Here is a 16,413-nt window from a genome sequence, read left to right on the forward strand (position 1 = left end):
CACAGTAATCTTGACTTGGTGAAATTACCTGTATCAGCCTTGGAGATAGTGTGTTCACAAGGTTTTCGGACAGACATTTGACCTCACAGTGACCTTGGCCTTAGACCTTTTGATCTCAAAATCTAATCAGTTCATGTTTGTCCCAAAGCGCACAAATGGTGAAAGTTTGGTGAAATTCCTTTCATTAGCCTTTGAGAGATCGTGTTCACAAGGTTTCGGGACAGATGCACGCACGCACGGACAGACGGACAACCCGAAAACAATGCCTCCTGCACCTTATGGTGGCGCAGGCATTAAAAAAAAAAAAAAAATAGTCGTATTATTACTATTATTATGGCTGTCAAAGTTGACGCATTAATAACACGTTAACGTAAATTCCTTTTAACGCCGCTAACATTTTTGACGTGCCATCATTTGGGAAAATCAGGAAGAAGTGACGTAGTGCAAGTGAGTGATGTCGTGATTAATCATGAGTTAACCATGGATGATTAATCGCGGTTAAATATTTTAATCAACTGACAGCCCTAATTATTATACAAATATAAACTGACTTAGTTTTCAATACCAGGAATCAGGGAATCGACTCATTTGGGAATCGACTCCCAGCACCTTTGATGTGAATCTGAAGCAGGATGGCAACATGATGACTGGATGCACAACATAAATTAAAACCAGCCTCCTAATCGCATAAATAATCAATAATGAAATTCAATTCATTGTTAACGTTTTTTTTTAAACCAAATAGAGTTTGTTGATTAATTGTTGCAGCACGAGACCTGTCCATTAGGTCTTTATACATCTTTTCAGCAGCAAGTTGATTTTCCTCTATAAAAACACAGACCACAGACAGCGTTGACCCTGAACACTGTTAGTGTTGCATCATCCAGGTGTACACACAGCGTCTCACCGACACTGGCAGTGTGTCAAAGCCCATGCAGCCTGGTTGGGAGTCGCAACCTGTCAATGCTCCAAAAATAACAAGAGTGCTGATAGAAACACAACTGAGAGCAGGGGGAGAGGTCTGAGAGGTGGAATGGCAAACAAACAAATGCAGCAGCTTGGCCAAGTGTTGGACTATATGAAGGTGAAATTAAGCAAAGAAGGAAAGAAAGACAGACAGGACAGACAGACAGACAGGACAGACAAAGAAGGAAAGAAAGGCAGACAGGAAAGACAGACAAAGAAGGAAAGAAAGAACAGAGACAGACAGACCAGAAAGACAAGACGGGACGGGACGGGCGGACCGACAAAGAAAGAAAGAAAGAAAGAAAAAGGACAGACAGACAGACAGACAAAGAAAGAAAGAAAGAAAGAAAGAAAGAAAGAGGACAGACAGACAGACAGACAGAGAAAGAAAGAAAGAGGACAGGACAGGACAGGACAGGACAGGACAGGACAGGACAGGACAGGACAGGACAGGACAGGACAGGACAGGACAGGACGGACGGACGGACGGACGGACGGACGGACGGACGGACGGACGGACGGACGGACGGAAAGAAAGAAAGAAAGAAAGAAAGAAAGAAAGAAAGAAAGAAAGAAAGAAAGAAAGAAAGAAAGAAAGAACAAAAAGGAGGACAGGACAGACAGACAGACAGACAGACAGAGAAAGAAAGAAAGAAAGAAAGAAAGAAAGAAAGAAAGAAAGAAAGAAAGAAAGAAAGAAAGAACAAAAAGGAGGACAGGACAGACAGACAGACAGACAGACAGAGAAAGAAAGAAAGAAAGAAAGAAAGAAAGAAAGAAAGAAAGAAAGAAAGAAAGAAAGAAAGAAAGAAAGAAAGAGGACAGACAAAGAAAAAGACAGACAGACAAAGACAGACAGACAGAACAAAAAGGAGCACAGGACAGAAAGACAGATGGACAGGACAGAAAGATGGACAGACAAGAAAGAATCAGGTATAAAAACAGAGCAAACACTTAAAATTATTTTCACAGCTCAAGACCTGTAGTAGTTTTGGTTTTTCCCCCCGAGAACAAATGTTGCTCTGAAGTGTGTTCTGTCTCCGTAGAGAGAGAGAAAAAATAATAAAATTTTGCACCAGGCATGCATCGGCTCCGATTCATGAAGTTTAGTTCTATTTTTATCCCCATCACGTTACTGTAGCTGAACACGTCCCTTCATTTCTGAAAAGCACACTACTGAATCTGTGCAAGTCCGACCTTTAACCTTAAAAAGTTGCAAAGTCTTAACTCACCCTGCACACGGACATCTGATTGGTCGTAAGGGTTCCTGTCTTGTCAGAGCAGATGACCGAGGTGCATCCCAGTGTCTCTACAGAGGGCAGTGAGCGCACGATGGCGTTCTTCTTGGCCATGCGGCGTGTCCCCAGAGCCAGGCAGGTGGTGATGACGGCAGGAAGACCCTCGGGGATGGCGGCCACGGCCAGGGCCACGGCGATCTTGAAGTAGTAGATGGCGCCGCGGAACCAGGAGCCGCCGTGCACGGGGTCGCTGAAGTGTCCGATGTTGATGAGCCAAACTGCGATGCAGATGAGCGAGATGACTTTGGAGAGCTGCTGGCCGAACTCGTCCAGCTTCTGCTGCAGCGGCGTCTTCTCTTGCTCCGTGCTCGCCATCTGGTTACGGATCTTGCCGATCTCGGTGGAGACGCCAGTGCAGACCACGACACCGATGGCTCGGCCCGCGGCGATGTTGGTGCCCTAAACGAGAATGTACACAGAAACAAATCTCCCATCTCTCACACACACAGCTCAAAAATAGCTTTGTCAACCACATATACACACACACTCTCCCAGCTGCCTTTATAAGCTGGTAGGGAAATGGCAGCCATTTCAAACACTTATTTCACTTAACGCAGCTTGGAAACTTCATTGGCCGTAATGTCGTTCGACATTTTTTCCCCCCGGCGGACCGCATTTATTAGAGGGATGATGTGTTGGAAAATGCATAAGAGCCTACTCGAAAAAGCATATACCACAAGTGCAATTTGCTAAACTAAACAGAGGCGTACTCAAAGTGATTCTGTGGCTTCAAGTGATTAAAGCGCTTCAAAGGTGTGCCCTCGACTATAAATAATCCAAACAGAATGTGAGTGAACTGAGAATGGAAAAATGTGGTCCTGGGTCAAGCGTGTGACAGGATCAGGACCAGCATAGCGGGAGCAAGAAGGAACACTTAAGACTTGTATTTATGTGACATCCTAATTTTTTTTTTTTTTTCTTCAAACAGAACTGAGATGGAAAAAAGGAGGGGAAGAGAGAAATGAGAGAGAGAGAGAGAGAGAGAGAGAGAGACTATTATGAAATACAGTTGTACAGTATTATACAAGACATCAGAGTTGTGTGTGTGTGTGTGTGTGTGTGTGTGTGTGTGTGTGTGTGTGTGTGTGTGTGTGTGTGGAGTTCTGGTTTTAAATGCAGAACAAAACATGCCAACTTTTTAAAAAAAAATTAATTTAAATAATTTATAAATACCAACTGCAGGAAAAATCAGTAAATAGGTCAAGTGCATGCTGAAAAATCTGTTGCATCTGCAAGATATTTTTGTGCACACACACACACACGTGCGCACACACATGTACAGGAAGGAAGTTCTTACAGAAAACAACATGTTCTTCTTATCTTGATTAACTGCTCGTGGATCAGGCACTGGGTCAGTGTGTTTGATGACAGATACCGACTCGCCTGTTTAAAAAAAAAAACAAAAAAAAAAAAAAACACCATTGGTGCATGATCGCTACAGATTTAAAAACAAAAAAAAAAACAACAACATATAAATCCAGTTCATATATAATATACAAGATGCAGCATTATCCTTTTTCTCGTACATTACCTGTGAGGATGGACTGGTCCACTCGGAGAGTCGTGGACTTTATAGAGGTGATTCGGATATCAGCAGGCACTTTGTCTCCGACTGGAAGCAGAATAAATATACAAACATGTATCAGAGGGAAGAGATTGTTAAGACTTACTATTCAGGGCCACAAAATAAATAAATAAAATAAAAACGAACAGCTGTTTAAAGGGAAAACTGAAGGCAAATTTTTTTAAATACACAAACGCGTTTCTGACAGCTATTTTATCGCTGCTAAAGCAAGTTATGAGTGTCTGAAATATGCTCTGTAATATATATCAGTCCATGTGTCAAAGCGATGGCCGTAAACGAGATTCGCTGAGACCTGTGCGAGACGTCATAGGACAGAAGTAAAACGTACAGTGGAAATCAAAGCGACCGACATCTGCCGACGCTGTCAAAAGACGCACGCGCTCTCTTTCGAATGCTGACGTAATCAAGCCGGAAGTTTTGTTTGTTTTGACAGCAATCAGGAAAGTTTGAAAAAAGTCGGCAGTGATCGTCATTTAAACTCGTTTTTGTGCAATACTTCGTTTGGAAAACAGTTTTCAAAATGGTGGCACTGACACCTGACGTTTCAAAGTCTTGCACAAGTCTCGTGAAGGTCGTGCGGATAAGCGACGCCCGCCGTGGACCAAACGAACTAAAAATTCAACACGGCTAAAAGCCGAATAGGCCGATAAGTATAAACATTTAATATGTGCGATTAGTTGCCAATACGAGTCACGATATAAGGTTACTAAAACCGAAAACGTTCCTAGAACAGCACATCCCAAGTGTCTCATTCCTCACATATATACCACAGCAATTTCAAATGCTCACAATTCATTTAAAAGTTGTTGCACTTTTAACTGTTTATTCAGTACCAGTCAAAAGTTTGGACACACCTACTCATTTGTACTTTTTTTTTTTTTTTTTAATTATTTTGACCATTTTCTAAACAGGGATCCCAGTAGTAATTGAAAAAATAGAGGAATGTAAGAAACTATCACCGGGCGGCACAGTGGTGTAGGCTAGTGGTTAGCGCTGTCGCCTCACAGCAAGAAGGTCCGGGTTCGAGCCCCGTGGCCGGCGAGGGCCTTTCTGTGCGGAGCTTGCATGTTCTCCCCGTGTCGGCGTGGGTTTCCTCCGGGTGCTCCGGTTTCCCCCACAGTCCAAAGACATGCAGGTTAGGTTAACTGGTGACTCTAAATTGACCGTAGGTGTGAATGTGAGTGTGAATGGCTGTCTGTGTCTATGTGTCAGCCCTGTGATGACGTGGCGACTTGTCCAGGGTGTACCCCGCCTTTCGCCCGTAGTCAGCTGGGATAGGCTCCAGCTCGCCTGCGACCCTGTAGAAGGATAAAGCGGCTACAGATAATGAGATGAGATGAGAAACTATCAGCAGGGGTCAAGGGGGCTGCCTGAAGCTGTTGAGATTTTAACATTTAAAGATGCCATAGAACACGTTTTTTTACATAGATTTAACATAGAAAAGCAACAGAATTTAACCATAATGTGTATCTATTTGATGCCATATTTTGTAATCAATGACATAAGTGGCAAAAAAATAAAATAATAGACGAAAATGTAGCTTTGAAGAATATACTTGCCTAAATATTCCACTGATTTTGTTATAACAATAGTATCCATAGTTCATCTCATTTGTTTATTTTTTTTTTATTTCAAGTTAATGTCAAAACTAGTCTAATATAAGCCACATTCATTTTTCAGAAATCATGAATATGAGCAGAAATCAATGAGTCAGTAATATTAGATATATACATATGTACAGCAAATACTGGAGATATTTGATTTAAACCTCTCTTTTTGAAAGGTTTCACTGCAAAGGAATTTAATGCTCTTTTCTGGGGTGCATTCTGTCTTTCCTCCAGTTTTCTCTGCTTTTGTTTCTCTGATCTTTCCTTCTGCTTTTCTGATGTTCCTGCAGTACTCTGAATTAAGTTCAACGCATTAGAAACAAAAGCACGAACGGAGTTAAAACATGTTTTCTAGCAAATGGGCGCAGCCATATTGTTTTCTTGTTCTATCGCGTACAGTCTCGCGGTCAGTGTTGCCAGATACTCCTGACGTTTTCCAGCCCAAAATATGTTCAAAACCCGCCAAAATGCACTTGAAACCCCCCAACTGGGCGGGGAACCGCGCAATCTGGCAACACTGCTCGCGGTATTTACATCAATTTAACTTCCGAGTGTTCCCGAATGTGAACGAGAACAAACGAAGCCGACGAAAACATCGCTAAACAAGCAAACCAAATCAGAACGTATTCTGCTGGTCGTTTTACTTAAACATATTTTTAATGGATATACAAGAGATTTAAAAAAAAAAAAAAAAAAAAAAAAAAAACTTTCGCTAGAAAATAGCGGAATTCCGCTAAATAGCGGACGTCTGGGATCCCTGTCTACATTTGTAGAACACTGAAGACATCAAAATTATGAAACAGCATATGGAACATACGATTTCTTGCCTTCTTAATGCGTTTGAGATCAAACAGTAAATAATAAAAATACAGTAAACCAGCCCTATTCCACAACTGTAATAATCCATATGTCAAGAACCGCTGAACTAAGTAAAGAGAAACGACGTCCGTCATTACTTTAGGACATGAAGCGCCTTAATTAATAAAAATAAAGAATAATCATTGAATTAAAAGGCGTCCAAACTTTCGACTGGTACTGTAGTTGAAGTTTAAAAGGTACGGTAGGTAAGACTGGTCTCCTCAAGGTAATTGGGTTCGACATTTGACTGATTCCTGCCCATGTTCACAAAGATCAGGATCTACAGTGGCCCATAGAGTAAAATGTCTATAAAAATGATTGACAGGAGGCCCATCCAAACACAAATAAGCATTCAAATGGGTTTTCTAGGCTACGTTCACACTGCAGGCTGAAGTGACTCAAATCCGATCTTTTTGCCCATATGTGACCTGTATCCAATCTTTTATTGACAATATGAACGACACAGATCCGATTTTTTCAAATCCGACCCAGGCCGTTTGGATATGTGGTCCTAATTCCGATTCCTATCCGCTCTTTTCATGCGACTTCAGTCTGAACCGCCAGGTCGCATTCATCCGACTTACACGTCATCAACAAGCCACAAACATCACTATTCTGCGCTGAAGTAGGCGGCGGGTCTCTCAAAAAAAGTTACAACAGCATGGCGCATAATCACGAGAGCAGATAGAGGGGGGGACTCGTCCCACCCAGATTTCAATTCACCTCGCTCGGTCCCCCCCACTTATAGGGAGGAAAAAACGTCTATGCTGTCTTTCTTTGCATAAGGCAAACCTCACGGAAAAATCAAAAGACTAATTACCATTCGGTTTATTGAGGTGCACAGCAGTGTATACATAGTTGCAACAACTCACATAAAACAAAACAAAGACTGATATTCGGTTGGTTGAGCTGCGCAGACTGCACAGGTTGCGAGCTCGAGCTTGGTTGCTATGGTAACCCACAACAAGTTTGACAGGCATATCGGGGTTGGGGTTGGTTTGCTGGCAGCTTTGTCCCCCCCAGTTCAAAAAACGTATCTGCGCCCCTGCGCATGACATCAATGCGAGGGACGCTTCGGGCTGTGAAGGTTCTGAATCTTCTCAATGGAAGGACGCAGAGGTTAGGGAGCTGATTTCCATTTGGGGGGATACAGCTATTCAAGCTAGATTGGATGGGTCATACCGCAACCGGGCGGTTTTACTTCCGTAAACACTGGCCATGCTCACTGCGTGTGACGTCGTCGTATCCTGCAATGCGCATGCGGAACACTTTTAGGTCGCTTTTCGTTCATACTGAGGATCACATACAAGTCGCATATATTTGTTAATGTGAACGACCTCACAAAAAATCGGATTTCACAAAAAAATCGGAATTGAGCATTAAGCCTTGCAGTGTGAACGTAGCGTTAATGGACTTGTTGAAAACAATTGCTTTGTTAAGAAGGTCCGCGTTTGAGCCCCGTGGCCGGCAAGGGCCTTTCTGTGCGGAGTTTGCGTGTTCTCCCCGTGTCCGCGTGGGTTTCCTCTATGTTGACACATAGACAACCATTCACACTCACATTCACACCTACGGTCAATTAAGGCCAAGTTTACATTAGACTGTATCTGTCTCGTTTTCTTCGCGGATGCACTGTCTGTTTACATTAAAACGCCTGGAAACGGGAATCCGCCAGGGTCCACGTATTCAATCCAGATCGTGTCTGGTCCGGTGCTGTGTAAACATTGAGAATATGCGGATACGCTGTGCTGAGCTCTAGCTGGCGTCGTCATTGGACAACGTCACTGTGACATCCACCTTCCTGATTCGCTGGCGTTGGTCATGTGACGCGACTGCTGAAAAACGGCGCGGACTTCCGCCTTGTATCACCTTTCATTAAAGAGTATAAAAGTATGAAAATACTGCAAATACTGATGCAAATACTGCCCATTGTGTAGTTATGATTGTCTTTAGGCTTGCCATCCTTCCACTTGCAAGTGGTAAGTGATATGCGCTGGGATCACACACACAGCGGCTCAGTCCCGAATCACTGCTCGTGCGCTTCACTCGCGCACTCTGTGAGCTGTGCAGGGCCGGAGTGCGCACCCTCCAGAGGGCACTCGCTGTTCAGGGCGGAGTGATTTGGAGCGCAGGATGCCTGCGGAGCCGAGCGTATCCGTGTACTGGTGTTGCTGTGTGCACGCAAATCGTTTTAAAAACGTTAATCTGATGATCCGCTGATACGGTCTAATGTAAACCCCACCTTAGAGTCACCAGTTAACCTAACCTGCATGTCTTTGGACTGTGGGGGAAACCGGAGCACCCGGAGGAAACCCACGCGGACACGGGGAGAACATGCAAACTCCGCACAGAAAAGCCCTCGTCGGCCACGGGGCTCGAACCCGGACCTTCTTGCTGTGAGGCGACAGCGCTAACCACTACACCACCGTGACGCCCTAACATACATGCACACACACACATACTGTATATAATAAAAAAAATAAAAAAATGTACTATTTCACCTACCTATTGCTCCCTCACCAACTTCTCTTTCCCCTCCCTTTTTGTGTTAATGATACAAAAAGGGAAGAAAAAAACAAAAAAAAAAACCCTTATTTCATTTCATCTTGGCAAAAATCAGAAATCCTACTGACCGCAATAAAGTGCTGACACTCGAGACTCCTTCAGTAAATGTTAAATAAAATCTCTTTACAGAAACCTACACCATACTAATTATACACTTTCCCCTTGTTAAATAACATGGTTTGTAATCGGTTATTTATTAGGGTTCGATTATGTGAACGTTCGCGATCCAAGTCCTTGTGAAGGAGTCATTACGATAGAAATGCTAACGTATTAGAACGAGAACGTAAAAGACGCCGTAGCAGCAAAGTAAAGCAGTGGCTGGTGCAAAATGCACAAATCCGGAGACAAAACAAGACTCCGGACATGTAACGAACATGAAATGTAGACGGTGCTGGCTGTTCGACTCCAAGCTGATTAAAACTCGAGACACTTTACAGGATCGATTCTATGCTTGAGTGCTGCATCAAGAAGAGGAAAAAGTAGCTCCAATTTTCAAAGCGAGAAAAACCGGAGATAAAGGTAATCGACGCTGCTGTCTGGTAACGAACACGGTCAATATCTTTAAAATTGTCCTTCGCTAAAAAGTGGCATTAAAACCAGAACAAGTTTTACATCGGCTTTACCCCAGTGTCTTCTAATATGGAGTGCTGACTAGGGCAAGGTTCTCTTTATGTATAATTATCTCTGCTAAGATAAGCCCTTTATCTCACATCCTGCATCAGCACCCTTCCGGTAACAAGTTTTCGACATTTATTCCCTTCTGCTGAAAATATCTCAATCTGTACGCAGCAAATTAACCTCTTGATAACCTTCCTTTAGAAGTCTGACAGTCAGCTTGCTGAAAGCATTTTCTCTGATATATTTAGAAACATATTAATGATGCGTAGCCTTGACTAGGCGTGTGCATTAAAATCCTTCCGATCTTGTGCTGATGTCGAGTCAGGCCTAATGATGTTACAGATGCCTTGCTACAAATCGAATCTTCCAGACGTTTCGACACCTGAACTGAGGCATGCGAGGACAAAGGCCGAGACGGGTTTTTTTTTTTTTGGTGCTCGCCATTTTTGGGCAAACTGTAAAAATAAGCAAAGGAGATGGATTAAGGAATCATGCATCACTGATGCAGAGGAGAAAGCTGGAATTTCAAGGAAACTTGAGTGGTATTCCACATGCAAAGTGGAGGATGGAAGGCTCGATTACTCTCGAAGTAAGAGTACAGCGAGAATTAAAACGCTTGGATGAAAGAATCGACTTGAATGCCAGCTCTTTGCCGAGACACAGCTCAACACGCCTGACTCGACCTCCTCTCCCACTCAATACATCTCACTCCTACTCGGAATGCTCCATGTCAAAGTGTTGTGTAATGCCAGTGTTACACAAACCACCCCTTCTCTTCAAAAGCTACCTTTTCACCCTACTCTCTCTTTCTCGGTCCTCACCCACATACGTCCATCACCCCTCCTCAGTCTAGGTGGGTGTAGTGAGCAGAACGGGGACAAGAATCCATCCCTCCCTCAAATCATTTCCCCATATTCTCTCAGTCATCCCAGTCTCCGCAAACGTCTTCAACTCGTGTTACGCCATCTCGTCACATTTTCGTTTTCGACTGCCCCGGCTTTCCCCTCACTAGCCTTCTAGCCACCGTGAATGGCTTCAGAGACAATTTAAATGCTAATGTGACCAGCTCCAGTTAGATGACTTTTGCATCGGGTCAGAACAATAAAAGAGTGAGACGAGTAAGCACGCAGCCATTATTCCACTGCATTCAGAAGTTCAGTGCAAAGGCATGATGAGAAACGCACAGGCTGAGATGTGCAGACTTTTCACACAAAAGTGGAAACAAGATCTAGAACGTAAAAAAGTGCAATCGATTTAGATACACATATGAAGAATAGCCATGGGAAAGCCATGGCCAAATGGTTAGAGAAGCAGCTTTGGGACCAAAAGGTCACCGGTTCGATTCCCTGGACCAGCAGGAATGGCTGAAGCGCACTTGAGCAAGGCACCGAACCCCCAACTGCTCCGGGTTTGTTGTACATTGCTCTGGATAACAGCGTCTGCTTACTACCAGTCATGTCACAAATAGGCAATTCCCAACCCACCCCATCAAATCAGCCATCCAGTACAGCTTCAGATTCCTGTTCGTGTCCCTCCAGGGGTGGAATTGTAGGCTGTTGTAGGTCATCCACCTCAAGATGACCTACAACACCCGATCTGCATTTGGAGATGCTTTTCTTCTCACCATTGCTGTAAAGTGTGTTTGAATTAGGGATGTCCCGATCAGGTTTTTTTGCCCTCCGATCCGATACCATTTGATTTTGAGTATCTGCCGATGCCGAGTCCCGATCCGATACTTCTTATAATCCATAAAAAATAAAGACGAGGAAAGAAACGGATCCAGGATGTTCCTCATTTTTTATTTAACACCTTATTTTAACATCCAACAACTCCGTTAGCAAACAGAGCACTTACGTGAGGCAGTTTGAACAATAAATAACAAATTAAAAAAAAACAAACCTTAAAATACCTGGCAGGAATGTAAACAAATAAAAAAATAAAGTGCCACAGTGCCGGTAATTTGCTTTTAAGAACGCATCTCACAGTGGTGTACAGTAATTTCAATTAAGGAAATGAACGTTTTTCTTGATGAAAACAAGCATTTCTACCCTTTCAGGTTTGAGCCCGTTTCTTTTGTCATCCAACGAAAAAAAAAAAAAAAGATCTCATGCTTTGCTTTCCGCTTCGAACTGCTTCCGTGTTCAACTTTGCCGGCAACAGGCAGCCAATAACCAATAGCGTCTCCGCTACAAAGTGATGTCATGCCGCACGCGTTGATGTTGCTGTGTTGAGACAAGAGGTCTGGTCTCACTCTGTGCCAACGCATAGCTATTGATGTGTTAAAAATGAGAATATATAGATATATATCCGATCCCTGATCGGGAGGCAATGCCCGATTCCGATCGAGTCTGAAACCATGTGATCGGGCCCGATTTCCGATCACGTGATCGGATCGGGACATCCCTAGTTTGAATTACTGTGGCCTCCCGGTCACCTCACGCTAGTTTGGCCATTCTCAGAACTGCCACTCACTAGGTGTTTACTGCACCATTCTGTGCAAGCTCTCATCTATAGGCCGTATATTTAACAGTTATTCCACGAAATCGAGTTGTACATGAGCTGATAGCCAATGAGGTACGTAGCACTGAGCTGGCTATCAGCCATGTACGAAGAGACTGAATGGAATAACTTATTGTATTCACATTCACTGGATTTTAAGAAACGAAGCATTTTTGTTATCTTTTGCAAATTTGATGAATAAAAACTTTATACAAAACGTCCGACAAAATCATTTCCACTTAGAATGTAAACAAACCGGTGAAATGACAGGAGCAATTTGTGAAAAATGCTATAATAATTCTTGAAATAAATAAAAAGATACATTCTTACCATCAAATACTTTTATTCCAAATTTTATTGCTTTCTTTGGGTCTTGTTTTTGAGTAGAGTTTTTATTTCGTCCTTGGTTGGTTCAGCAACACGCTCCACCACTGTTTTTCTCTACTCACGGTATAGGAGCTGATAGCCTAGTAGTAGAGTAGCCAGTCAATCAGAGTGCACGACTGCTCATATCCAGTGTATGTGGATAGAATTTAATTATTATTATTATTTTTTTAAATACAAAGCTATACAACGCTCATTCAGTCATCTTAGATATCCTAGTCTTAGCCTTAGATGCTTCTCCTACAATTCATAAAATGCATAATTAGCTGACCGATCTGACTAATTATTTGAACTTGTGTCCACTTTGACTTTCTATGAGAAAACAAACTAATAACTGAATACTGTAACACAGTGGCTTACCGTGGCAGACACTAACATGGTGGTAAGGTTTGTGTGTCTCACTGACCCCTAGAGCAATGCCGGCTGGGACTCTTGTCCCTGGTAGGCTCAACCATGCCGGACTGGTCGAAAGGTAGAGGACAGACGAAGTTCAGTCAACCCCTCCCCCATACTAGAGGGTTGTGCACCGGGCTAGCTCCCCTGTCACGGAAAACCCGACATAGCTACTGAAACTCGTGCATCATCATCACCAACTCATCTAGTTAGTGTGACACCGAGAGGATCCTCCAATAGTTCCATTATGAACGCGGACAGTCAAAGCCACTTGGACGCTGCCAGCGCGATGTCCCAGAGCGATGTCCCAGAGCTCACAACTACCATCTGGTGCTAAGAGTAGCACCCCCAACCCAACCATCTAATCCACCAATCGTGCAATCCCACAATCATGCAAGAGACCACCCTTCCACATTACTCCATCTGACGTGCAGTACAACAAGATGCATCCAGGGATTTGTCTCTCCAAAAGACCTCTCTCGATTGCCACATGGAATGTCACCTCCCTTGTTAGCAACTCTAGCAAGATGTACCAGCTCCAACATGCCTTCGATCAATATCATCGACATTTTGGGAATTACGGAGACACACATTCCACTCTCTGGGGAAGACATCCTCGATAACTGTTCTCTTTTCAGCTTCTCCGGGACTACTCGAAGAAAAGAATATGGTGTCAGTTTCCTCATCTCCAAAGATCTCCAAAAGGTCCCTGATCTCATATACACCCTTCTCGGACAGGATCACGTCAGCAAGATTTTACAATCGACAAGTGAATCTCACGATCATCCTTGCATATGCTCCTACCGAAGTCTCTGATGACGAAGAAAAGCACAAATTCTATCTGGATCTAGAAAAAAATCCACCGTGATATTCCCAGAAATGACATTCGAATTCTTCTTCGGGACTTCAATGCCCGTGTCGGGAAAGACACTGATGCCTGGCCGAATGTTATCGGAAAACACACTCACCATTCCGTGTCCAACAACAATGGATACCGCCTTCTGGACTTCTTTGCTCTTCACCAGTACGGCGTTGGCGGTTCCCTGTTTGAGCACAAGGATATCCACAAGGCTACATGGACTTCACCTAAGGGAGACGCATCTACTCAGATAGACCACATTTGCATCAACCATCGCTGGAAACGCTCCCTGCTAGATGTCAGAAGTTACCGCGGTGCCGACATAAATTCCACCCACAGTCTTGTGATCAGCCGAGTGCAGCTGAAGCTCTCCAGCCAAAGGAGAAAGAAACACTCTTCCTTGCCCAACCTAGATCTCTTGCGATCGGGCGAAAAAAATTGAGGATTTCCGGCAATCCCTTTGTCACCACTCAATAGATCTCCCCGCCTCTGGTTACTCCTTAGACGAAGACTGGAATAACATCAAAGTAGCCTTCTGCAATGCCTCTCATGAGTCTCTCGGTCGAAGACCCACCAAGTTCTGTGATAAACATCTTTCCACTGAAACCTTGCCCCTCGTTGAGAAACGCAACGAAGTGAAAAAGCTGAAGGCATCTGAGAGAAGCCGCGAACTGTATATCAAAATCAATAGGCAAGTCAAGAAAAGTGTTCAAAAGGATGATGAGAACTGGGCCTCGAATGTAGCCTCAAAACTTCAGGATGCTGCTACTTTTGGCAACCAATGGGAGGTGTGGCATAACATCAACGTTCTCTCTGGTAGAAAGAAGAAGAACGCCTCCTCCGCAGTTCAAGACAAGGACGGGGACTTCATAACCGCTCAAGATGAGAAACTTGCTAGGTGGAAGGAACACTTTGAAGAGCTTCTTAATCCCATTCCCAGTTCTCAGTTTTCTGTCCCTCCTTCCAATCTTATTGCGGACAAACTCTTTACTGATCTACCCTTATATTCCCCTACACAGTGTGAAATCAGCAAGGCCCTCTCAAAGCTTAACAATAAAGCTTGCGGCATAGATGAAATTAGCAATGAGGAACTTCGCTTTGGGGAAGAAGCCACAGTAGACCTCCTCCGCCCCCTGTTCGGCCGAGTCTGGGACCAAGAACAAGTGCCTTCAGACTGGCTAAAAGGAGTTATCATCAAAGTAGAGAAGAAGGGAGACGTAATGTACTGCGAAAACAACAGAGGTATCACCCTCTGCTGCGTAGCTTCAAAACTTTTCCAGATGATCATCGTCTCGAGATCATCGGACGGCATAGAATCCCTCCTGCGTGAAAACCAGTGCGGATTCCGGAGGAACAGATCCTGTATTGACCAACTCTTCTCTCTGTGCGTTATCATCGGGCAAGCTCTTGAGTACAATCTTCCCCCGTTTATTAATTTCATCGATTTTAAAGCAGCTTTTGACTCAAATCGCGATTATATCTGGGCCGCTCTCGAACACTACGGCATACCCATCAAATACATAAACATATTCAGAGCATTCTATTCCAACACAGTGAGTGCAGTACGCATCGGAGACGAGCTGACAGAATGGTTCGACGTCAACTCGGGTACAGGCCAAGGTGATATACAGGCCCCTCCCATCTTCAACATCGTCCTCAACTGGGTCTTGGAACGAGCATTATCAGAGAGAAACATCTCAAATGGTTTTCTGCTGCAAAAACGTCACAGTTCACGGCAGCCAGCAGCTTACATCAGCGATCTTGATTATGCTGATGACATCACCATCCTTGACAGCAGTGTAGCTGGCCTTCAGGAAGCGACATCAAATATTTCCTACTTCGGCAAAGAAGCTGGCTTAAAGATCAATGCCAAGACCACCAACTGCATGCTGATCGGCAAATTCCATAATCAATGCCCATTTCAGCAGGACAAAATCCTTGACATAACAGTGGACGACGATCACTTGGAGCAGGTGAATCTTTTCAGGTACCTTGGCTCAATCATCTCAAGTGATGGCTCCATAGACAAAGAAATCAACGTCAGGATCGGGAAAGCCTCTGGAGCGTTCAACTCTCTGAACAACATTTGGAGAAACCGCGGAATTACTCTCCGCACAAAGATCAAGATCCTGGAATGTGGCGTCTTTTCACTCCTGCTATATGGCTCCCCGATCTGGGCCCTAATAGATAAGCAAGTGCAACATTTGGAAAGCTTCCAAAACTCTTGCCTTCGGCGGATCTTAGATATTCGTTGGGATGATTACATCCCCAATAAAGAGGTCCGCGCAAGATCTTCCTGCATCAAACTTAGTACCTGTGCTCAGTTAAATAGGCTACGATACTTTGGCTACGTCGCAAGAATGGAACCATCTCGACTACCAAAGTACCTTCTTAACTGGACTCCCTCACACGGTGCCCGAAGTGTTGGACGACCTCGTCAGTGCATTTTACGATCTATTGCTTCCGACATAAAGCATCTACTGGGTGAACATTGGGACATCGGTTCCACTCTGGGAGTCGCCTCCAACAGGATCCGATGGAGGAACCTTCTAACCGAGCACGAGCAGGCAGACTATAGATGACCTTACCAAGTACAAGTAAGTAAGTACAAGTAACACAGTGAGCTTCTTGAAGCATGATATAGTAAATGGAATGAAAAAAAGCTGCACAAGTCTACCAAGTTATTGCGTTTAATTTAATTGAAGCAGTTAGTGGCATACTGCATTTGATAAGATGTGTGGCTGGTTATCTGCAATGTCAGTCAAATGGTCTCTCCATAAAAAC

The 16,413-nt window shown here is 43.8% G+C and overlaps 1 protein-coding gene across 2 annotated transcripts in view; it reads right to left on the reverse strand.

Moving 5' to 3' along the window:
* Positions 1-16,413, reverse strand: part of atp2a3 (ATPase sarcoplasmic/endoplasmic reticulum Ca2+ transporting 3) — a 194,483-nt gene that overhangs the window by 68,995 nt on the left and 109,075 nt on the right. For both annotated transcript variants that reach the window (XM_060912161.1, XM_060912160.1), the window contains 3 exons: positions 3,796-3,876; positions 3,562-3,647; positions 2,199-2,663 (listed from right to left, as the gene is read on the reverse strand). In XM_060912161.1, coding sequence (XP_060768144.1) covers positions 2,199-2,663; positions 3,562-3,647; positions 3,796-3,876 — 632 coding nt within the window. The remainder of the gene's footprint in view (positions 1-2,198; positions 2,664-3,561; positions 3,648-3,795; positions 3,877-16,413) is intronic.

The sequence above is a fragment of the Neoarius graeffei genome, chromosome 28 (assembly GCF_027579695.1).
Source record: "Neoarius graeffei isolate fNeoGra1 chromosome 28, fNeoGra1.pri, whole genome shotgun sequence".
Taxonomy (NCBI): Eukaryota; Metazoa; Chordata; class Actinopteri; order Siluriformes; family Ariidae; genus Neoarius; species Neoarius graeffei.